The sequence below is a fragment of the Mastacembelus armatus genome, chromosome 17, assembly GCF_900324485.2.
Source record: "Mastacembelus armatus chromosome 17, fMasArm1.2, whole genome shotgun sequence".
Classification (NCBI taxonomy): Eukaryota; Metazoa; Chordata; class Actinopteri; order Synbranchiformes; family Mastacembelidae; genus Mastacembelus; species Mastacembelus armatus.
In genome coordinates, this window is record NC_046649.1 from 17,146,620 (window position 1) to 17,170,210 (window position 23,591).

The 23,591-nt window shown below is 38.5% G+C and overlaps 2 protein-coding genes across 7 annotated transcripts in view; both read right to left on the reverse strand.

Annotated features, from left to right (window-relative positions):
* LOC113133829 (pituitary adenylate cyclase-activating polypeptide type I receptor-like) overlaps positions 1-3,484 on the reverse strand; it is a 39,065-nt gene extending 35,581 nt beyond the window's left edge. For both annotated transcript variants that reach the window (XM_026312776.1, XM_026312774.1), the window contains exons 1-3: positions 3,331-3,484; positions 1,300-2,354; positions 862-1,022 (exon numbers count right to left, since the gene is read on the reverse strand). The gene's annotated coding sequence lies outside the window, so the exon portion shown is untranslated. The remainder of the gene's footprint in view (positions 1-861; positions 1,023-1,299; positions 2,355-3,330) is intronic.
* A 618-nt stretch (positions 3,485-4,102) lies between these two features.
* On the reverse strand, positions 4,103-23,237 carry LOC113133828 (FYVE and coiled-coil domain-containing protein 1-like). 5 transcript variants are annotated; one of them, XM_026312769.2, is made up of 18 exons: positions 23,174-23,225; positions 22,417-22,513; positions 21,948-22,054; positions 21,482-21,607; positions 19,426-19,532; positions 17,962-18,105; positions 16,876-16,948; positions 14,112-16,544; positions 13,553-13,645; positions 12,686-12,804; positions 12,285-12,452; positions 11,801-11,941; positions 10,619-10,827; positions 10,306-10,447; positions 9,796-9,900; positions 8,482-8,692; positions 7,618-7,727; positions 4,103-7,516 (listed from the first exon to the last, which is right to left on the reverse strand). In XM_026312769.2, the coding sequence occupies exons 2-18, from the start codon at positions 22,475-22,477 to the stop codon at positions 7,444-7,446; spliced, it is 4,422 nt and encodes a 1,473-aa protein (XP_026168554.1). In that variant the 5' UTR covers positions 22,478-22,513; positions 23,174-23,225; the 3' UTR covers positions 4,103-7,443. The 5 variants fall into 5 exon arrangements, 4 of the variants coding, with proteins under 4 accessions (XP_026168554.1, XP_026168555.1, XP_026168556.1 ...); XM_026312770.2 differs by having other exon boundaries at positions 22,417-22,509; positions 23,050-23,187; XM_026312771.1 differs by having other exon boundaries at positions 4,104-7,516; positions 14,127-16,544; positions 22,417-22,509; positions 23,174-23,237.
* Positions 23,238-23,591: the final 354 nt, after the last annotated feature.

Consider the following 23,591-nt stretch of genomic DNA (forward strand, 5'->3'; position numbering starts at 1 on the left):
CATGATCCACATCAAATGAGGCGTGTCTGGTAAATGTAGAGGTAAAAAGTAAAACTATCAGAAAAAGAAAGTGACAGAGTGGCAAATTTTGCAGCCCATTAGTGGCAAAACGTGCATGTGCATGTGAAGAGGCAGAGTTTCCCTAGTTACAAATGAATGACTGATTTCTAATTTCAAGAATAAATTTCCAGCCTCTATTTTGAAGCCAACATAGACAAGAAGCCCTAAAAGTGCTGTGAAAAAAAATGTTCAATATCAACATCTGGTATCCATGACACCTGGGCAAACTCCATCTGCTCAGGTAAATTATGTGATACGATCAAATGCTCCAGATCAGCTACTGAATTTTAGGATCAACAGATTTCTATGTCCTATACACAAAAAAGCACAAACACTGTATATGCAGTGTGTTGCAAATGATTTTCTTAAGAGTTGTCCATGTGCACACTAAAACATGCATGTGCTTTGTTTTCTTCTATGTGATATTTTGTAGCATGTGTGTTGTTCTGTATATGATGGATACAAATGAAGTTAAACATTTTCATTATATATGGTTATATATGATTATACATGCTAACCTAGTTAAACTTTTCAGTCATATTTTGGGAATATGCCTGTAATTTATATAGTTAAAAAAAAAATCTCAAATTGGCTTTTAAAATGCTTTGTCATAGTATTAACAAAATGCTCAGCATGTGTTTCATCTCAGCATTTATGACCCAAATGGTGAATCCTATTTTCATGTTATAGATGTTTTAAAATATTGGTGACCACTGTGTAAAAAGTGTCATGGTATTCTTGTGGATATAAACTGTGTGATCATCAGACACAAATCCTTCTTGGGTGGTGTTGTCATATTACCTTCACTCTCTTGCCGCTTCTTATCACTCTTGTACAATCCCTGAAGTGCAGGAAGTGCTGTTTGTGCTTCACATTCACCAGACGACAAGAGTAATGGCCTAGCAACCTGCCTTGACTTCCATACAGTGCGTGCTGCGGGTAGGCGCCAACCTTTTGTGACCCTACAAGTAAGAACAGACAGACAGTATATTTATTTGTATCTAATGGCTCCATCTCTTTATTTGGAAGCACTGGGGGTAAAGGACTATTCCAAGTATGCAGGACCAACAGGGGCTGCCAAAATTTATACAACACTATGGAGGGGGCCCATAATTACATTCTTTCAAGGGGCCCACAATTAGTAGTGGCACATCAGTTACCAGTATTCAGAAAGATGCAATTCTAATGAGGAGATCCTGTGATGTTTTATGATACAATGTTCTATTAAAATATACATACCTTATCATAACACAGCTCCAAGCCGACAGATATCACTGTGGGCTCTTGAAAAAAAAAAGAAAAAAAGATCTCAGCCTGCAGCAGGTGATAAATTGGAACTTTAAAGCTGAATCACAAAAAGGCAGCAGCGACTTCTTCATCCAGATTAAAAAAAAAACAACTTAGTGCCACTTGAGGCCGCCAAGTGTGAAGTCTTCCAGTATTGTTGATGTCATGCCAATGAAGCAATCTCAAGAAGTACTGCAATGAGCGACTGATGAAAAGGGAGTGTTTAGACAGACTTTTTAATTTGAGACAACTCTGACAAAGCAATTTACAGACTTAAGTTTAGAAAAACTCAGAATAACATCACTGCAGATGGTGACGCTTCTCCACTGCCTATTGTGCAGTGACACGGCTCTTATTAAATTCCCAGCAGCAGTGGCTTGTGTAGGCCTACTACACTTCAGACAAACAAAAACATGCCTGGTTTGTTCCTTTGCAAATGTGCGTCTGTTTTTACACGAGAATTCATGTTTTTCTTTTTTCCCTCGAGCTTTAGGCACCATCTTGTCTTATGTTACTTTCAAAATAACATCTCTGATCTTTTGAAATGTTGTGGGCAGAGGTTGCTCTCAAAGAGTTGCCATGGAAACAGTGGCCATCAAGCTACCATTTCACTATCTACCTCCAGATAGAAGAAAGGCTGTAATGAACAACTGTGCCCCCTCCGCTCCCCTCTTGCTCTTTCCCATCAATATGTGATTTAAAATGGTGGGGGATTTGTGGGCGTACAGATGCATGATTGGAAAAAGGCAGGCACTTAATCAGACGAATGCTGTATATAAAGACATATATTTATACATACAGGAAATATTCACTCTCTCCTGCTTCTCTTCATGAATTAGCTTCAGTTAATGATCACCCTGATGGATCCATATCTGTAACTCTGACACAGTCATCATAACAAGGCTGGCTGAGATGCTGCAGGAGAGTAGCAAGAGAAACAAAACTCCAAGCACAGTGGATCATCAAGAGCCAGAGGGGGATGAAAACATCACTGCTGCATCTGATACCTGTGGGGATGAAATATAGATTTAGATGTAGAACTGCTCTGAAAAATCTGCAGTCTTTTTGCACTACTGTATTTATCTGACAACTGTAGTTAAATTGTAAATTAAGATTTTACATAAAAACATGATGAGCCAGTTAAATAATGCATCACTTATGATTTAATCAGTGGCACCAAGCATTATGGCTTGTGGTCTATTGTAAAAACACACTGTCTAGGTGCTGTTGTGCTCAGTTTCAGATGTGTAGGAGCAGTTCCACCAGAGACATTTCACTTCTTATCCAATTGTTTCATTAACTATTCAAAGGCTCAAAGAGGTAAAAGTATCCAATATTTTTCAAGAGATATAGAAGAGAAATTAAGAATAAAACTTTAGTATTTGGGGAAATTGCTTATTTAAAGTTCATCAAAAAGACTGATGCCACAGAGTGCAACATTTAACTTAAAACTGAATTTTCCATTTTTAAAGGAATTTATGTTTAAAGAAGGAATTTAACAAATAGATATATTTTATTTAGCCAATTTAAAAGGTGATGGAAAGTGGATTTAGTTTTCTTTGGACAGAGCCAGTTTTTTCCGATTTCCAGTCTTCATGCTAAGCTAAGCTAACTGGCTGCTGATTCCATCTTGATATTTAGTGTAGAGATATTACAGTGGTATCCATCATCTTCATCATCATCATCTGTCAGCAAGGAAATTATCATATTAAATTAATTATTGAAGTTATCCTTTAAGTATGTGTTGGTGATGATACTACTGTACTTTGACATAGGTACAAATATGACTTTAGATGCAGAACTTGTGGGGCATTGTTGTACTTGTTACTTTAGATTCACTAACGGAGTTTGTTGCTGTACAATCTTTCCACGTTGAGTTTTCAGTGGGTTACACACTTGTGCTGAACTATTACATGCAAACATTACCCGATACAAACTCTGGAAAGAGAAAATGGAAAGAGCAGAAAGATTCAATATAATTACAGTGAGGTTGGTCCAGTAGAGGAAGAAAGATCTCTGACAGGCCTGCAGCTTGTGATGGAGGGTCCCAGTGCATCAGGAGCTGAAACTGTCAGTGTGAAACTATGTTTGACAGGAGCAAACTGTCTGAGAGGGGCCGACATGATGTGGCATTACTGCTGCAGGTGGCTGCAAAGCCTGAAGAGACAAATTGTTGAGAGAGGAAATGCAAACACACATGCACACTGTGAATGGACAGCTGGAGGCACACGCACACGCACGCACGCACGCACGCACGCACGCACACACACACACACACAAGCATCCCTGTGCAGGTAAAAATCACACCCATACCCACACACTCAGGCAAGGACATGCATGCACTGCAGGGACAAGTTCATATCAGTGCTGCTGTACCCTCTGCACACAGTGAGGCTGCCAACTCTCTGACCCATCTTTATTCAGTTATGATAATGCAGTGTCACGCAGGTACAGATTATGTTAAGGTGTCTGAGGGAAAAGCTTAAACAGAGGATAAGAGCTCTCAAACTAGGAGACCTACTCTAGACACTGAGGTGCCTGAGAGCTCTGCTGTAATTTGGAGAATCTTAAGTCTGCTGTACTAAAATAAGGGACAGGGAAATTTTAGTTGCGAGGAGATATTATGTCCATATTCTTTCTCCTAACTTAAATCATATATTCTTTGTGCCCATTAATGCAGCTTTCTCCTTTCTGATCATTTGTCTGTACATGCAACCAACATTTTTGCTGGGGCTTTCACAGCAGAGGCTGGAGTCTACTAGACGTTTTGAACATGGGTAGGTCATTACTATTTTCAGAAATGTAAAATAAAAAGTTTAATAGTTGTTTCATAAAGAAATGTTAAAAATCAGTCTATAATAACTGGTCCTTTGGTGTTTGTGATACTACATATTCAATCACTTAATTTGTCCCTAAAAAGGATGCAGTGATTATGCTGGTTATCAATAATAAAAATATAAAATTATAAATTATTAAGACACTGAATGACTTTACTGTAGTTGAGTTTGTGTATGTTTTAGTTTTTGGTCAAAAAAGGGGAACCAAATTCTTCTTCTTGATATTGTTTTCTTGATGTTCTTCAGTGATGTAATTTAATTTATGATATGACCTACAACTGGTACTGACTTTTCTTTTTTTATCAGCTTCAGGGGTTGAACTGCGAAGTGCATATCTCCTTATACAACAGCCTTTTCAGACAAATAATTTATCACATATTTTATGTAACAAATGCAACATGGCTGACACTGCGCTCTTTGATTGCCTTTGGAAATACATTGCAAAATGTCTTATATCCTTTGTTTGGACATTTGGAGACTGACAAGATAATAAAAATGTTTTCCCTTTTTTTTCCAATGGAGAAAGGAAGTGGTGCAAATCACAGACTATTGTATAACAGTCAGAAACATAACAAGATGAGGAGGAGACAAAGGTGAAGGCATTTTTTTCATCATATAAGTTTATGCATTTGTGTGCAGAAGTGTAAAAGCATTTCTCCACATATAGAATGTCATGTCAAATGGAAATTATATTAATGTTCAGGTTTAGGAAAGATGTAAAAGAATTTAGCATTTTCTCTATATATTCTCATGTGAAAGATCAAATGACATTGCATACTTGCATATGTATGTGAATTACCCCATTTGTGTACATATGTGTGTGGAAATGCGTGCTGCGGTGGCATTCAGCATAAACAGCACAAGCTTATACGCAAACACTATCTATGCAACAGTTCATACATGTACACACCCACAGTGAAAATCAGGGACTTGGTAAAGCCGGTAGACAGGAGGAGAGAAAGGCAGGAGAGAGGGCAGTCATGGAGAGAATGAAGAGGAGGAAGGGAGGGAGGGAGAGGTGGATGTGACATGACTTACAATGGGATCATTAACCTTGAGAAACACAATGGCCTCTGCGACATAAACACTATCTCTCAGACAGACACCTTGCAAGAACAATACCTTGTGCACGCACAAAGTACACTTGCAAATGCTAAGAAAAACACATACAAGTGAGCATGCATGTACCTACACACTGAAAATGTGAAAGTATACTCAAAAGAGTTAGCATGCATGCTAAAACTGGTCGTTCAGTGTGCTGTTACTGTACACTGCTGGCTCAGAATGAACAAACAAAATGGAGGAGCTGCTCACAACTACAAAAACTTACAAAACAAATTACTGATGGTCCTATGTTCACCAAAATCAGGAGGATTCGTTCTGGCAACCATAAAAGTGTGTATGAAATTTCACAGAAAATCATCCAAAGGTTGAAATATTTCAATATAGACCAAATTGAAATATTTTTTTTTTTTTTTTTATTTGTCCATAATCCTAAATACATTCTATAATAAATCTTTAGTATGTAAATGATGAAACCTCATAAATAAACATTTAATGGTTAATTCAGAGTTAGTGTGTTCTATGGCAAATCCAGCAATAAATGTCTACAATCTCAAGATAGAGGAAAAGAAACCAATTCATTAACTGGCACACAGGCTCATGGGATGCAGACTGACAAAAGGCTCTTTCAAAAGTGCATTAGACAGTAGTCATGGTGCAAAAACTCCCATTTAGCAACAACAACATAGATAAATATTTTTCCCCTGACATATTTGGCAATAAGTCACTCTTCTTACTTTGATATGTATAAAAGTATCTTAAATGTTTCTTCCTCATGTCAGTGGAAAATATGCAATACAAAATGCTTTCAAAATAGTGGAAGACATTTTGGAAAATTGGAAATTCTCTGTTCAGTAATAAAACAGTGTTTTAGTACATTTAAGTCAGTAAATGAAAGGTTCAGTTCTAAGACATTAAAAGAGTATTAATTGAAAAATGTTAATTTAAATAGTAAGCTATTTAAATAAGTCCTTTTGCTGTAGGAAAAGTTCAAGTAATAAAACTGATTTTTGGACTTGTTATTCTGTCTGACACACTGCACAGCTTGTACAGACTATTACACAGCAATAGTAAACAATTCCGCTAAAACCAACAACCATCTTTTTCTATCTAGAAAATCAGTCTTAAATGAAAAGTATTATTCATGTTTGTTTTTCTAAAACAAATATTTCTTCATCTAAAGGCTTTATGCTTCTTCTGAATAATGATCATATATTTGTTAAACTGAATGCAAAATAAAAACTACGTATTTAAAGCACTGAAACATATGTTTTTATGTATGCCCCCCTCTTTAACCATTCAAGGGTTAAGTTTGGGAGGCATGTGCATAGCAAGCACTTTCTGCAATCATCAGAAACTGTGCACTGAATTAAAGCTTGTTTACTGAAGACAATTAAAACTGATGTGTTGGTGTTGCAGCTTTTGCAGACATCCTGTTTCTTCCATTTATGATTCATCATGACTGCAATGTAACAAACCCATTTGCTGTCATTTCTCACCCTGAAAAGGCAGCAATCATAGATGTGTGAAATGAGCTTAGTTTAGACAACTAAACTAATTTTACTCCATCAAGTCTTTGCAGGTATTGGGACTTAATCCAAGGATGTAAACTGGAAACCCCTCAATAACAGTTTGACAGACTCTCTGTGTGTAAAAATGTCTCGGATTTTAACCATATCACCTGCTGTTAGTGCCAAATTTGTCATGTTATTCCCATTTTAACAACAGCAGTCATCATAGGGTGTGAATAATGGGAGCAAAGCTCCCAGCTTGGGATGAAATTATGAAGCAGCTTTGCTTCTGCAAGGATGCAAGTCTAAAAAGGCACCAACAAGATCTACATCTGTAAATGTTAACAAGCCTGTCATGTTCTACACATTCACATATGCAACAAATCTCCATTTATCACGTAACATTCAAAATCCATAATGCTACATTTAAACCACAAGATTAAACTTTCATAAAAGTGTCAGTTGAATAGTGTAACAGTGTTTTACGCCATAGTTTTTAGCCTGTACAGCCTTCCCGAGATCAGAACACCTCACAAGCAAGCAGTAAGCTGAGAGAGATGTTTTTAAAATGCCATAACCTTTCATTAAGGTGCTGAACATCAGATGACGTAAAATCACATGAATAAGCTTAAACACTCCGAATGACAGTTTCAAGAGTCAGTTTTAAACCTGCTTGTTCTTCCTTTTCAGTGGTCAGTTCCCTCGTGGACTGCAGGCTTGTCTAGACTCAGGTGATAGAGCACTTTCTTTGAAATAAACCTGGTTAATAAGAAAGAGAGAGGATTGTTTACTTCAGAAGACTAGTGGTTCGGGTCAAAGAGTGAAAAGGAGTTTCTGAATTTTAGAGCAGTGTGACTGACCTGGAGAAGGAGTTATCAAAGATGAGTGTGTATTCTCCAGGGTTTCTGACTTTCAGTTCCCCCTGGATCGTCTCTTTGTGGGCATTACAGCGAGTCAGTGGGATCAAAACCTGCAGACAGCAATGGACAGAAATATTTCTGGATAGGTACATATCTGAAAGGGTGACAGAATGACTCTACAAGATCGAAGCCATTTTATCAAATTTGTGCCCAGTTTTGATCAAATCAAATCTTTTCACGTAGATTGGTGGGAAATGTTATCCTCTTCACTCAGTATCAAACCTAGAGCACACAGTCTACTGTGCTGAAAGGGTTGCAGGGCTTTTACCACATATTTTGCCACTGGTCTGTGTAATTCATTAACTCATTCATTTTGCTCCAAGGGGAAAGGTTGTTTACTCCTCATTGGGGACAATGCACGATCAACAAATATGAACTAATTAAACTAATGTTTCTGCAAGCGTGATGCATTTATTGTTATCTTAACTGACAATGCTGCACAGCTGCAGGTCATAGATTCTGATGGGTCACAAAATGGGCTGTAATCCTGTTGACAGGCTGAGGCTGATCCTTCTCAAGTTCAAATAAAAAAATGCCAGAAGATAAATCCTTAAGCAAATACTGCATTTTGTAAACTTTTTCAATTCAAACAGATACTGCTCTGGCTGTGAAAGTGGAAAACATGAACCAGAACAATAAAGTCGTTGGCCACTTAGTTGAACACTGAGCTAAAACTCAATATATGGCTCTGGAAACCTGAGAACTGGATCTAAAGGCGTAAACTAGAGGTAGCGATCAGAAGTCGTTCCTGAGAGGATGTTTTGTGTTTGCATGTTCCCTTCATACCCTGAACTCCCTTCTCACCTTGGCCTGCTCCAGTGGTGTCTCTGTACTCTTCCTGTAGACCACACTGAAGGCAATGCTCTTCGGTTCAGAGGTAAATGTCCAGGTGACAGTGGAACCAGGCTGGTTCATGGTGATGGGGATGGTGCTGTAACAACTAGACTTGATGAAGAGCTCTTGGGAGCTTTCCCCAAATCCTGAGATGTCATCCACCGTCCAAGGGACAGAGAGCCTGCAGAACAGGGAAAAACCAGGACACGGGAAGGTTCACAATAGTGCAGGGCTGACAATTATTTGCATTGCAGATTACTGTGATATTTTCTTTAACTGTTTAGTCAATAAACAATGTAAAATACCCATTACAGAAATAAGACAGATTTTTTTTTTTCCAATTGCTTGGTCTATCCAACCCATAGCCAAAACCCCCAAAGTATTCAGTTAAACTGAAAAATCATAAAATGTTTTGCTGTTAAACAACTATTGAATTATTTAATAATGTACAAAGATGCATTTCTCAAAATATATTGGCATTAAACAGTTTCAGAAGCAAGCATATGTAATCATATGTTCAATCACAGCTGAAAACATTATTTTAACGATTAAAGAAAATTTTCAAGTATAGACAAAGAGCAAGAATCTGCTTTATCTCTTTGACTTACACTGAACCAAATATTTGGGACTAGCCAAAACAACACATTTGGTTGAAAATTGTTAATTGCAGCTTTATGTCCATGGACAGAACACTGTAAGAAAACTAAGTCCACTGCACTGTTGAACAGTTAAAAAGAGAATTGTTTCTTATCAAAAACTGGCACCTAAATTACTCACAATGCTACTCCACAGCTAACATTCAGGTGTATTACACTTGTAGTGACCATTACAGCGCTGAGCTATAGCACGAAAGCAGAAATGAGAAGCAGAGGTCTGGTAAGCTCACTTCTTTGTAACTCCACACTTTCAAAACTGTAGTTTCACATCCAGGGGACACTGACTCAAGTGATCTCTTTAGACCATTTATCAGACTTCACACAGCCCCCACAGGAACCACAAAACGTGCTTTACAGCTTTTGTTATATATGCAGCAGTACTCCCCGATACCTGTAAACAGACTGTGGTGTGTAAAAAGAAAAATACATCTCTTTGCACTATAAATGCATACTCACTAAACAAACCTGCTCTCAGTTACTACAGAAAGGACTATGCTAACACTTACATGTTTCACTTCCCTTTAGTTGATTTAGCTTAAAGCTTTTCTCCTGAAAAACTGAAAACGTAAAACCTAACCTTGTGACTGAACTGTCTTTCACAGTAAATTTCATTGCAAGTGAAACTCACGTGAGTTCTCCAGACTTCAGCAGGCAAATCTCTGCATCCTGTACTGCATCACTCACGTCCTCGGTATCCTCAGATGTGACGCCTTCTGCACTGCCACCGCTGTTTCTAGAGAGAGCAACAGATCTTTAATATGTCAGCATGTTTCTGATTATCAGTCAAAAATACCCAATTACATCCAACGTAAAAACTAAAATGAAGTGAGGTGAAATATATAAATAAATAAAAACATATTAGAGCTGTATAGGAAATGCCTAACAGCAAATATGCGCAAGTCTTTTGAAAATGTATGTAGAAAACTGTTAAAGCTCAAACGAAAAGGAGTAAAAGGATTTTTCAGTCATTCTTAAAAACCAATTTTCCAATTATCTCAAAAATAAAAAGTTTGTTTTGAAGGTGGCATGTTATAGAGGAGTTGTGTGTGTTGTCATGTTTATAACCTCTGCAACCAGTTCCTTGTGCTACTCTCTAATCTCCTGCCAATAAAAATATAGCACATATGTAGATGCTTACAGTTGTGCTGCCCCCTGCTGCCCATGTCCAGGAGAGCAGACAGCGGCAAAAGAGAGGGAGTTACTGTTGTAGACCCCACTCACTTCGTCCTCTGTGATGATGTCAAAAACACCATCGTCATGTTTGTCACCTTCATCTGCTCCTAGAAAGCAGACAATCCATTCATGAGTATTATTGCTGTATTTTCAATGTACTACTGCGGTTCTGTATATGTCATTATCAACAGACTATTATGTTCTAAAGCAATTGTGTAAATAATAATAATTATTATTTGATTATTCCTGTGCATGTCTATGACTGAATTTGCTGTTACCTAACACACTGGTCACAGCTCTCCCAGCCTGCAGCAAACGGCTAAAAGGTGTCCCGGGTGTGCTGTTATTCACTTCTTCCTGTGGGTGGCGCTCCACCACTGCACTGTGCAGGTTGTAGCAGTCCCTGCAGCAGCGCTCTCTGCTGCCGCCCTGCAGAGTGCTCACTGTGCTGCTGCAGCAATAGTAGCAGAAGGGACGCCCACACAGTCTAGGAAAACAGTAAATACAATATGAGATACATAGTCTCAGTAAAATGGATCATTATTTTGACATGTACATTATTATAGTGTAGAGAAGAAAGATTAGAATGTAAGTAAAACACTTAAAAGTAAGTGTTTATTGGTTTGAAAAAAAAAGCATAGTCCTCTTCAGTTTTCAAGCCTTGGAATATTCAATTTTTCCTGCTCTGACTAGCAAATGCTGCAAATCAAGCAGACTAACTCTAACAAGGCCTGACTCTGAAAGGCAAAAAAAGAAAAAAAAAAAAGGAAATAAATCCTCAGGGCAATGGGAACCTAGTCAGTATTATAGTGCTGAAAAGATTGCTGCCCTGATGGTCATTCATTCTTCATTGTTACAGCTGCTTTTCTCAAATTATCCTGCAGTTGTTTTAGTCAACTGTAGAATGAAAATGATTCTGAAGCTACAGTGAAAAACTCTAAAATGCACAGCTCCTTTTCTCACAAGTGTTTCCTTCTTGTTCTCCTTCCACAGAATCTAAAGGTTTTAGTACAAAGCCTTTTAAATGATCTGCTGATGCATTGAGGTGGTTTTTCTAATGAAATTTATATCTTAAGCATCTTAATCAACATGCTTATTGCATAAATCCTCACATCCCAAACACTAAAACCAACTGTCAACACTATCACACTACATGAAGTGTTTAGCTCCTCAAGGTGAAGTTTTGATGGATACTGTGCTAAACAAGAAGTGAAATAGAGAAATGAAACCTCACTAACACAGTTCTTCTCATACTTATGGCTAAAGGTCATTTTAGCACCAAAAAGGCACAGGTATTTTTGTGTATTTTTAATACACAAAGTAAATGCTTTAAATATCATGTCACAGAGTATGAAAATCTGTCATTACAGATTACAAAGTAAAAGCACAGGCAGAAGTTTTAGCAGTTGCCATAGTGATATGTACAGTATATGTGTTTATTAAACATGGGACCATCTGACCTGCAGTTGTACTTGCGAAGCCACCAGCTAAACTGACTGTGACAGCCCAGACAGTAGTTTACGTCTCTCTCTGTCTCCTCGTCCCGCAGTTTCTGCTCAAATTCCAGGGCATCTGTCTTCTGCCAAAGTGCATCTTTCTCCCTGCAGACAGCAACATTAAGCATATTTGTGTACGCTATAAAACCACTTTACCATGTACTATAGGCCATGAGACCTGCAATGATTAGTTGATTAAGCGACAAACGGAAAATTAATCAAGAGCTACTTTGATAACTGGATATTCATTTCAGTTAGTTTTAAAAAAGAAAGGCCAAAACTTTGCTGGTTTCATCTTAAATGTGAGGATCTGACAGACAAGGCAAACAAGACATCATCTTGGACTGTGGGAAATCACAAGGATCTTTCATAATGTAGGTTTAGGTAGATAACAGCCATTACCAAATGGTACAGAGTAAACCTGTGGTCATGTGAAACATTTTTCTACCTGATGAGCTCCACAAGTCTTTCCTCCAAGTTGATTTTCGTGCGGTAAAGATCATCGAGTTCAGCAGCCATCTTAAGATCAAAGTTCTTTTTGTCCTGTGTGACTTTCTGCAGATTTTCACTTAACTCTTGACAGGACCGCTGTGCTACTGCAAGACTCTCCTCAGACCTGAATACAGTTAACACATGTACAAAACGTATGTGCCTGTTCAGGTGACTGTACGCAGTAGTTATGTTTACCTTTAGAATTTTCAAAAGACCAAGAACACCAAATTTCTCCACAACAACAAAAAAATAAATAAATAAAATAAACATCTTGACCTAAACAAATAAGATTAGAAACATTTTTTCACAGAGCTTTAGTTTGGTCCAGAATGTGTGATTATGAATACAGTATCTCACCTTGATAAATTCCCTTTCAGATGGATTATCTCCTCATCTTTCTGCCGGATGAGATTTGCAGACTCGGCCATCTGGATGTTTTTCTCCTCAATCTGTTGGCAATATCTGTGATTCTCAGCCTGCAATCAGCACAGCAAAGCAAGACATTATTTCTGGTTCTTTGTGAATTATGCTCGTGACCATAATGCTATGATTACCTCAACTGCCAGTATACACAGTGTAACTGCAATTTGATTTTCATTTATCAATAAAACATACAAATACATATAAAAAGAGATATTTTGTCTGTGATGTCCTATTCCAGTATCATCAGCAGCAGAAGACACTTTAACATTCTCAAAATATCTTGCATATCACTGTATCACTAAACCACATAATAAAGCCTTCCTTTGGGAGTTTAAATGATTACAATAGTAAAAGACAAACATATTTCTAAAAAGATATTTAATATAAAGTTCAAAATACCTGTATTCACTCCCTCTAATTCTATATTTAGTACAGTAGATGCTCCTTTGGCAGCAGCTGCAGCCTTGAGTCTACATGAACTGCACATCTGGGCACTCAATCCTTGTTTGAATAGCTGTTGCTCCTTGTACACCCACAAGCTCCTGAATGGACTGAGATCTCCAGGACATTAACTTGTTGATTTCAGGCCATTACTGTTTAGCCTGCAAGTGCTTGATCATAAGGGATTTGTTGGTCTTTTTGTTTTTTGTAAAGTGCCTTGAGATGATTGTATTGAATTGAATTGAATATAGTAAGGTAAGTTATGCTGATTAGTGATTATGTTGTTGGAAAACAAGTGTAATGGCTGAAAAGCTCAATTTTGATCTCAGAGTCCAAACTTTCCAAGTTGCATCTTCTCACCTCTAGCTGCTTGAGTTTGTTCTCCAGGGTGACCACTTTCTGCTGTTCAGTCATCAGGTGTGATTTCACTTCCTGCAACTCATCATTCACTGTCTGGATAAGAATATAAATTAAAAAAAATCATTACACTGATAACTCAGAAAAAAATGGCAAAAATTCAGACGTTGCAGTAGATGTTCTGCTAAACATGAATAACCATGTTTACATGACCCTCACTATTTAGGTTACATACAGAAATCAGGCTATGCAGGTTATTAGAGACACATCAAGCTGAGCTCCATGGTTGGTGAAAAGCTATGCACACTCTGTACAGCAGGTCAGTTATTAGAATTCTCTCCTATTCTTGACATTAAAGGTTTTCCTCTTCTAGTCTGTCGCTTTTTGTTCTGTACAACTGATTTTCTATAAACATGACCAAGAAATCAACATTATCCAGGAAAAATAACTGTGGAGAGTTTTTTATACAAGAACTTTAAGAAATCAGCTTACAGCAAAATACAGACATGGTTATTTAAGTGCATGTAAACACATTTAAGCATACTACAGTTCTTGCACTGACTTGTTTATGTCTGACCTGGAGCTGGCTGCCATGGCTCATAGCTTGGCTGTTGAGCTGGTGACAGAGTGTCTGGATCTCCTCCTGGTTCACCTCCTGCACAGCTTCAGCCTCCTGCTGGGCCTTGCTCAGCTCCTTCTGCAGCTCCTGCTTGGTTGCCAACAGATCATTCTTGTTATTGAGCTGACTGAGGAGCTGCTTGTTCTCCTGTCGCAGTTGCTCCATACAGCTATTCAGCCTGTCAGCCTCCTGAGCCGTCTCCTCTTCCAGGTCCTGCAGCTTTTTTGACAAATCCTCCCAGCGCAGACGAGCCTCTTCATTCTCAGCAGTGAGCATACAAACATGTACACCAAGTTCAGCTGTCTCTGTGTTTGCTCTATGGAGTGCCTCCTTGGATTCACTGTTCTCCAAACTCAGGGCATCATATTGTAGCTTCAGTTTATTGAGCTCCTCTCTAGAGGCTGTCACTTCTGCGGCAAGACCTGCTCGTGCCTGAGCCTCGCATTCTCTCTCATGGATAAGAGCATCTTCTCGGTCCTGGAAACGGAGAATCTCATCTACATGCCGGCGGTTTAGTTCCTCTACCTGGGCCTTGAGTTGTTCCGCTAAAACACAGAGGTCCTCTCTGGAAGCCTCTGTCACCTCCTGCAAGGCCTGAATCTTCATCCTCTCTTCATTCCCTGCTAGAAGCTGAGCCCTGAGCTCCACCACCTCTTCCTGGAGCCTGGTTACCTCCCTGAAGTTGAGCTCCATTTGAGCCTCAGCTAGCACCAGTTTGAAGGGGGCCTCTTTGGTGTCCACTGATGAGCTGTGATCCTCATCATGAAGCTTCTGCATTTTTTCATTACTCTCTGCAGCTCCTTTTTCATCATGCATCTCTCCGGTCCTGTTCTCCAGCTCCTGTGCTCGGGCCTGCAGGAGCCCACATTTAATAGTCTGGTCCATGAGTTTAGCCTCAGTTTCCTGGAGTTTTTCAAGTAACTGTGTTTGGCTTCTTTGGGACACTGCGAGGCTCTGGTCCAACTTTGCAGCTCTGGCAGTGAGAGAGTCCAGTTCCTCTTGAGTTGTTGCTAACTGTTTCTTCAACAATGACTGGACCACAAGAAGTTCTCTGTTCTCATGCTCCAGGTTCGTTATTTGAGCATCTGATACGTCCTTCTGGTCGAGCATCTTTTGGAAGATTTCCTCCAAATTCAAGTTTTCATCTAAAAGCTTCTTCTCCCGTTCTTCTACGCTCATGTTTACAGCCTCTAACCTGCCATTTAAGTGCTTCTCACAAGCCTTCAAAGAAGCTATCTGGTCTAATAAGGCTGCCCTGCTCTCATTCAGCTCTGCAATGCTCTCCTCACTCTTCTTAACAGTTTGAAGTAGCTCAGCATTCAATTCCATCAGATTGCTGCATTGAGATTTGCAGTCCTCGAGGTTCTCAGTTTGATTATAGGAAGTAAATTCATTATCAGCAAGTCTACAGCACAGACTTTCTTTCTCAACGTTTAGTTTTTCCGACTGCTCTTCTAAATGTTTTATTCTCTCTGAACAAACACGTAGCTCTTTCTCTCTGTTTTTTAGAGTTTTTCTTAAGTCCAAGACCAAGTTCTCAAGTTCCTCATTCTGACTACTACTCATACATCTCTGTTCTTCCTCCGCCCTCTCGTCCTGCAGTCTTTTCCTCAATTCCTCTGCCTGTCGTTCTCTGGACTCCAGTGATGCTTGTAGATCTTGAAGCTGGGCTCTCAGGTTCCCTGTCTCCTTCTCTTTTAAACTCAGTGCCCCCTGAATTCGGTTGACTGCCCCCTGGAGCTCCTCCAACCGCTTGATTGCCTCCTCCCTTTCATTATGGGCTCCAGCTTTTACTTGAGCTAGCTTCTCCTCACTGTTTCTCAACTCTTCTTCCCTTAGTTTTAGTTCCTGTGATAGATGGTCTGATTGTTTGGTCCTGTTTTCAGCCTCTCTGTTCGCCACCAACATCTCCTCCTCTGTTGTCTTGAGTTTATCCAGGAGTTCCTGTATTTTCAGGGCTGAGTCACAGTAATCTGGTGTCTGTTGTCCCTTTTCCTTAAGAGCCTCTTCCAACTTAGAAAGAAGCTCCATATTTTTGTTCTCAGCAGCTGTGAGTTTGTCTTGAAGTTCAGAGTTTATTGCTTCGCTACAGACGTTAAGATGATTTTCTTTGTCCTGATCAATCGCTTCATGGTTACTTTGGGCTGAGTGGCCACAAGACTTCTGAGTTGCTAACTGGGCTTGAAGGTTTTTAACCACATCTTTCAGCTCAGCAGCCTCTTTATCTAACTCCTGAACCTGCACCAGAAGCTCCTGCTGTCGAAGCTCAGACTGGTCCAGCTCAATTCGAAGATTCTCTGCAATACTGCAAGAAGGATCCCCTGGTTCACCAAGGAGACTGTGGCTCAAGTCTGGGACTGGAAGAAATTCCTGTGCCTGATCAGCACATGAAACAAGAGAGCTCAGGAAACATGCTTTAAATTTTTAATTGTATTTTTAAAATCTTATATGTGAAAGTATGCACAGATTTAAGCAAAAGACTGGGCAACTACGTTCTACTACGTACTAATGTTCTGTTGATTTTTGAGGAAAAAGTAAACAAACATTACAAAATGAATTCATGTTAATACATATATTTATTTTAATTTTCTGTTTCCTCCAGGGGTTTCTTCTTTTCATTTCATAAACCAACAGTAGTGGCCAAACTTTTGTGTTCAACTACATAATAGTATGTGCAATCTGCCTGTAATTGCAAATAGTTACTAACCAGACTGTTCACACTGGAGCAGCGACTGGGAGGCTTCCACTGGAAAGCTGGCGAGGCAGTGCCTAATGTTCGCCTTTAGCACAATAAGATACCAAATATTAATGCAATTTAAAACCTAAGTACTTAGAGCGAAACAAACAAGATATTTAACAAAATAACTTAAATTGACAGAAGTGACTCAACAGTGATGTCTGGGCTGTCCCCTAATTTCTTAACATTTTTCAAAGAAATTTCCCAGAAAGGGATTCTGCAATTTCAAACTAATAATATGCAACCCAGAGAAAGCTGTAGCACACAAAAAACACTGATATTGAAGGGAACTTCTTTAGTTTTTTGGACTTGTTTTCAAAATAAACCTGTTTCTGGAGTTCTCAAATAGCAGCTAGAGAAATACAAGAAGTTCACAAATGTGACACAAAAGTGTGTAGTAAGTCTGTTTAGGAAACCGTTTAGTCATTCAGCTACTATTAATGCGAAAACCAATGAAACCAATGAAATGAAAGCAATGAAACACATACGTTGTATGTGTTTGTTTGTGGGGGTTTTAGATTCATCATTTCATACAAATTGTGAGAACTTACAAGAATGATTTTCAGTATAGTACTGGTTCAATATAAACTACAAGAGTACATAAAGTGTACACATCATAAATACTACATTCAGTCCATGGTGAAATTTCATTCCAGTGAAATTGCCCTTAAAAGCAACACCGCATTCATGAATTATGTCATGAGCATGTGTATTTTTGTCTCATAGTGTGTGACAGGTGCTGATTCAAAAAGTTTCAGATAAGCCAGTTCATATTGTACGTGTTGCTCTGCTGCATTATATTGTAGGATTTAAATAATAATCACAAATACAACAAAAACATGAACTGTGCTTTTAAAAATGTTTCTGCCTGTAAAGGAAATAAAAACTGATGACATGGAAGTGAAAGGTTTTGCTGATGCGAGGACCATCCACATGCTTCCACCCACACACACATTTTTCATCAAAACAACACCCAGAATGAGATTCCTACTCCTTTTCTGCTAAAGGAAAAAAAAAAAAAATTGAATGGAAAACGTGCAGTTAAATCTTGGTTACCTTGCAAAGGCTGGCCAATCTGCATCAAGGTCGTAACCTCTGGCCGCCACATCAAATTGAATCTGGTTGAGCTCATAAAGACGGTTGATTATTTCAGAAGTGAGGTGCGGTTTGAGGAATGGACTCCGAGCGTAATACCAGTCACTGCAAAAGAAAACAAAAATAGAATAAAATCTAAAATCTCAATAACATAAAGTACACTTAGTAGTAGACTATATTTTGTACTGAATTCTACAGTTTAAGCGAGGAACTATAGGTTTGTACTGTCCTCTTTAGGAAAAAGGAGCATGAAAAAATACAATTAATAAAAGTGTACTGTTCCACGAATTTTTGGTTTAACAGGCAGATATTCAGTGACGAGATCAGGAAGGAGTTTTGTATGGATATAAGTTACTGCCAAATAATAGTCTATTAAGGGTGAAAAAGGGTGTATTCGCACTAGGCATGGCTGCCTCGTACTGTTCCTGAGCATGATTGCTCTCCATTCCCCCGTTGGCCTGCACTCACGCTGCACTTGAAACAATCCAGGCCAGAGCTGTTTACATCACCATGGAACAACTGAAGAGAAGTGTTATGACATAACACACAGTGCTGGTGTTCTGTTCCAGGGCATACTATGCACAATGTGATCGCTAACCATGCCCAGGCACAGACCAACTGAATGCCTTAGCCTGCTTGAAGAGGCGGGCATGGGCATGGTTCAGTGTAGTCAAATGAACTAGACTAAGTCCAAAATTAACACTGGTTAAGGAGCTGTAGGTGAAACTAGGGAACTCATATTCCCCTTGGTCAAAGCAAGGCAGGCTGTTTCCCAACCTTGTCCAGTCTTCATCCTAAACTAATTGATTATTCAGTGCAGCCCCCCCCCCCCAGGACCAGGAAAATGTCCCCACTTTGTTAAAATGTCTTAATGCCTACAGTGTCTTAATGCCTTTTAGCTTCATCTCCTATCTCATACTGGCCAACTGCAAAACACAAACTCAAATAAAAGAGAATCCTGATACATAAAAGTCAAATAAAGCAAAAACAATCTGGTTTACTGAAAGACAGAGGAAGTGAGAGTGTCTAAGGTGGTTGCCTTACATGGTTCTTTTCTTTAAAAACGGAAATAAGACATAAATCAGGAAGAACTAGTCATACTTCCTAAAAAAACAAACATCAAACCATAAACAAACATCTCTATGTTATAAAAACACCACATGTTCATTATAAATTATTATAAATGCGGTACCATTGACTATTCAGGGCAGCCCACCCCACCAACGAAATCTCCCACACCCCCAAGATGAAATGCAGAAAGCACCTGCATCATATGCATTTTACTATTATTCTGTCATGTCCCTACCAAGGACGTGACTTATCCACACAGAGCAAGAGGAGAGAGAAGAATCAGAGTAGAAGATGTCATCGATACATGCAACAAAATAGATGGACAAATGTGCAAGCATGTCTGTGTCCTCCGACCTTGTGACCTTCTGGTTTAAAAGACACTGTTGTAGTGTGTCTGCAAGACGTTGGTGAACGAGCGAGTAGCGGATGAAGGCCCTTCCTTTCCCCAGTGATGTCTTCAACTGAGGACACACAACAAAAAAAGAAAACAGGAATACACACAGACATTACCTCACTGCCATGTGGACTGATTTCAACAATTACTAAATGTCTTTTTATAGACGACAGTGTCATACTGGTCAGACTATTAAAGTGGTTCCAACTGTGAATGTAGTTTCAGTAACAGGCCATTAATAAATCATGTCATGTTAAATAAGGAGTCAATTATCAATTAATCTGGACATTGTTTTATCAGTTACTCAATTAATAAATACACTGATAGATTAAATGCAGGAGAAGCTGGAAACAGAGAATGATTTGAACAGCTTTTAAAGAAAATCAAAAATGTTTATTTGTCTATCAATTACTCAAGAAACTTTAGATCTAGTTTTAAAAACACCCCAATGTAGAACTTACATGTCTTATGTGTCTCAGCACACTACATTTCTTTATGTGTACATTTAAAGATCATCACTGCGTAGAAACTATCTAGCCCAGACTGTCGAACGCATTGGCAGATGGAGGGATTTACGTAAGACCACAGACTCACAGATCTACCATAAGGACACCAGCTGGAGACTCCCTCATGTCTCTGACTGACCAACAAGAAACAAGAACAGTAAAAGAAGAGTAAAAGTAATATTTTACGTAAGAAAACAAAAAGTTTTTCAACAAGTAATTAGCAGTTCATTGTTACTGAAAGAACTATGGGACTTTAAATGAAAGAAATGCTGACCCATGTAAATCCCTAAAGAAACTACAGACCAAAGATACGTTTTGTCGGTGGAAAAACACTCTAATAAGCAGAAAATGCAACATGGGGTCTAGGCAAGGGTTATGTTTGAGCTAAATGCCCAAACATGTTATGTACATGATACATACATACATGATATGTTGATTACAGCTTCTCAAATATGAAGGTTTTGTGCATTTTGTGGTCAAATATGGTAAGAAATTCAATATCAATTGGTTTTGAACTATTCTGACAAACAGATAATTTGAAGGCATCAACCTCATCTTGGAGAACTTATAATGGGCACATCCATTAAGTGAGATAATCAGCAGAAGAACAGAAATGTCCCACAGTGGACCACCATAACAGACTGTTGTCGATTTATCTACCCCCCCACCACTCGATATGCATTCTCAATTTTAGTAATTTTAGCATAAAACATATGTTGATAATATACTTTTTGTAAGTGATAATGTCAAACAGAGGAGATGTACAACTGGCTGTCAGACACTAAAGGAAACTCATTACAGCCTTGACAACTCACATTACTGTTTTGATAAGCTTAGTGCGTAGATACACATATCATTAGTAGAAGAAAAAGGGGTTAGATGATTAATTAAAAATGAACTGGAAATAATTCTGACAACAGATTAAATATGATTCATCTTTCACATTGGTTCCAGCTTCTCATAAGTAAACATATCCAGCTTTTCTTTAACATAGATGATAATAAACTAAATACCTTTAAATTTGGCACCTTGGATTAGACACAAGTAAATTGAAGATGTCACCTTAAGGAGATTATGATGGGCATTTTTGTTAGATCTAACTAAATAAACAAGTAAATAATCAGCAGATTCCGCGATAATGAAAATAGCTACTGCCCTGTGAGAGAGAAGATCCTGACCTGTTTCATATTCAACGTTTTAAGCACAAAAACATTGAAACAGAAAACACAGAAGCTACAAACTAAATACAGTAAAAACTAGGTTTAATCCAACTACAGTTAATTTGGTATGAAGCTCACCACTGTGAACTCCCAGGACAGAAGGTTGAGTAGAAACAGGTGTAAGGCAGAGAGTGCATTAGCAGCACTGGATCTTACTGTACCTGACTGACCAGAGGATTAATTACATGGTTGGCACAATCACTATGTGTTTGTGTATATTTGTATATGCTGTATTGGATGGCAGGTCAAAAGCACCAAGGGTGATTGTGTGTGCGTTGGAGGAGGATTACCTCAGGGATGGATTTAACAAAACGGATGCCATCGTTAGCTCCTTTGATCTTAATCAGGCAGTCGCAGAAGTAATCCCAGTAGTCTTTCCTCTGGCCGAGAAAGGTTGTCTTCTCTTTCTGGTCAAACTAAGAAACACACACCACCTCAATGACAGCAGCAATGTGGATTACACAAACATCTGACACTAATGTGTTGTCAATTTTTAAAACGCATACACTTCCTAAAGAACTCACAGCTACTTTAATCCCAATCACTAAATATGAAACCAATGGACCAGAGAGCAAGTGCTGGTTCCAGTCTCAAATATGAGCCTTCTTGCATAACAGTAAAATAAATATGTTTAAGCTGTGAACTGATTTTAAAATACATTACTGCTGTATTCTGATCATTTATAGATGAATTGAAAAATTAGGTATTATCTCTCAAGGTAACTGACAGATCTGTCTGGTCAGACAGGTACCACACCTGGAGCAGATATTCGAGTTTATAGAAGAACTTGTGCAGGCTGGCACTGTCATCAGTAATGGGTTCACCACACTCTTTGTGCTCCGTACTCAGCTCTAACACAGCATCTAAACAGGACAGAAAAAGCATTACTAGGACAAACACAGATGATACTTGTCAATAACTATTCTAACCAAACATACAAGGCAAAAAACTGCAATCTTACACAATCAGTAAGCAAGAAAACACGTCATTACATATCACGTTTATGTACTACTGAGCTGTTTATGTATAATTGAAAAGTTTGAATTATTGTTTAAGCAGAACAGAATCATTCTGCATCTCGTCCTTTAGTATCACATTATTAGGTGTAATAATAATTATGGTACACACAGAACAATACAGTCAGACACATACAGTATGTGGTTATTTTGTGTGTATGTGTGTATATGTATGTATGTGTGTGTGTGTGTGTTGGCAGCTCCATTACCTTGCAGATCTCTGATTATCCTCTGCAGCTGATTATCGCCAACTGATGAGGAGGAGGCCATTGTGAGGAAGAGGACAATGTAGTCAGGACCCTCTGCATGTAGGAATAAAAATAGAGAAATTCCCATTATTTTCCAGACTGCAGAAATACTCTCATGACACAAACATTGTTCCTTATATGCCCGAATTATCAAAAAAAAAAAAAAAAAGCCCAAAAATTATTTAGAGCATGTAACTGCACAACAAACCTAAACTACAGAGCTGAAATTTACAAATAGTATTACTCCAGATTTATTTGTGTCCATTTAATAAAAACAATACATGAGTGTGTAAACCTAATGAGACAACTTTAAATACTCCACAAAAACAGTCCATGGATTTGGTCATTTGACCCCACAGTGATTAATAAAGTGAATTAAATGAATGTTGGTAAAGGTGGTGCGACGTTCACAGCGACAGGTGAAGACGTAACCACACTGCGCTTATCAGATTTCGTTAGCACAGGGTTTATTTAAAAGGAGCAGCATCAAGCAGCAGAAAAGTTGACTTGAAGGTTTCAAACAGCTTTAAAATGAAACGAGCAACCACATTAACGTCGATGTGTCAAAGCCTGGAAGCGACGCATGAAACGCACCTGCTCTCAGCGCCGCATTTCCTGGTCGTGTTTATCGATAATTTGCGTCGCAAACTAGTTGCGGTTTGCTTGTGAATAAAGCGACACACGCCGATATCAAATACACAGTTAAATAAATACGTACTTCGTGTGTAAAACTGCCCAGAGTGTCCAGTTTGTAGAAGATAGCACACAAACCTGCTAATGGTGGGGGCGGGGACTGTCAATGATGGACAGGTCTAACTGACCAATTAGGCACCAGCTCCTGCTGAAATATTTTCAAGTTGGGTTGACAGACGAATGGTAAATAAACAGAAAGATGAAATGTGTGTTGTTGTCACAAACATAATATTTTCCATAAAATAATAAATAAAAGGATATTCCCGTGACGAATGTGACATCTAAGAATATCTTTGTTTATCTCCATATTTTTTGGGAAAGTAAAATAGTAACTTAGTCTAACCAGGACTAGTTAAACATTGAAATAAATCAAACAATTACTGGTGGGAAACGTAAAAATAAGAAAACAAAACAACCAACAACAAAACATGAATATAATTTCC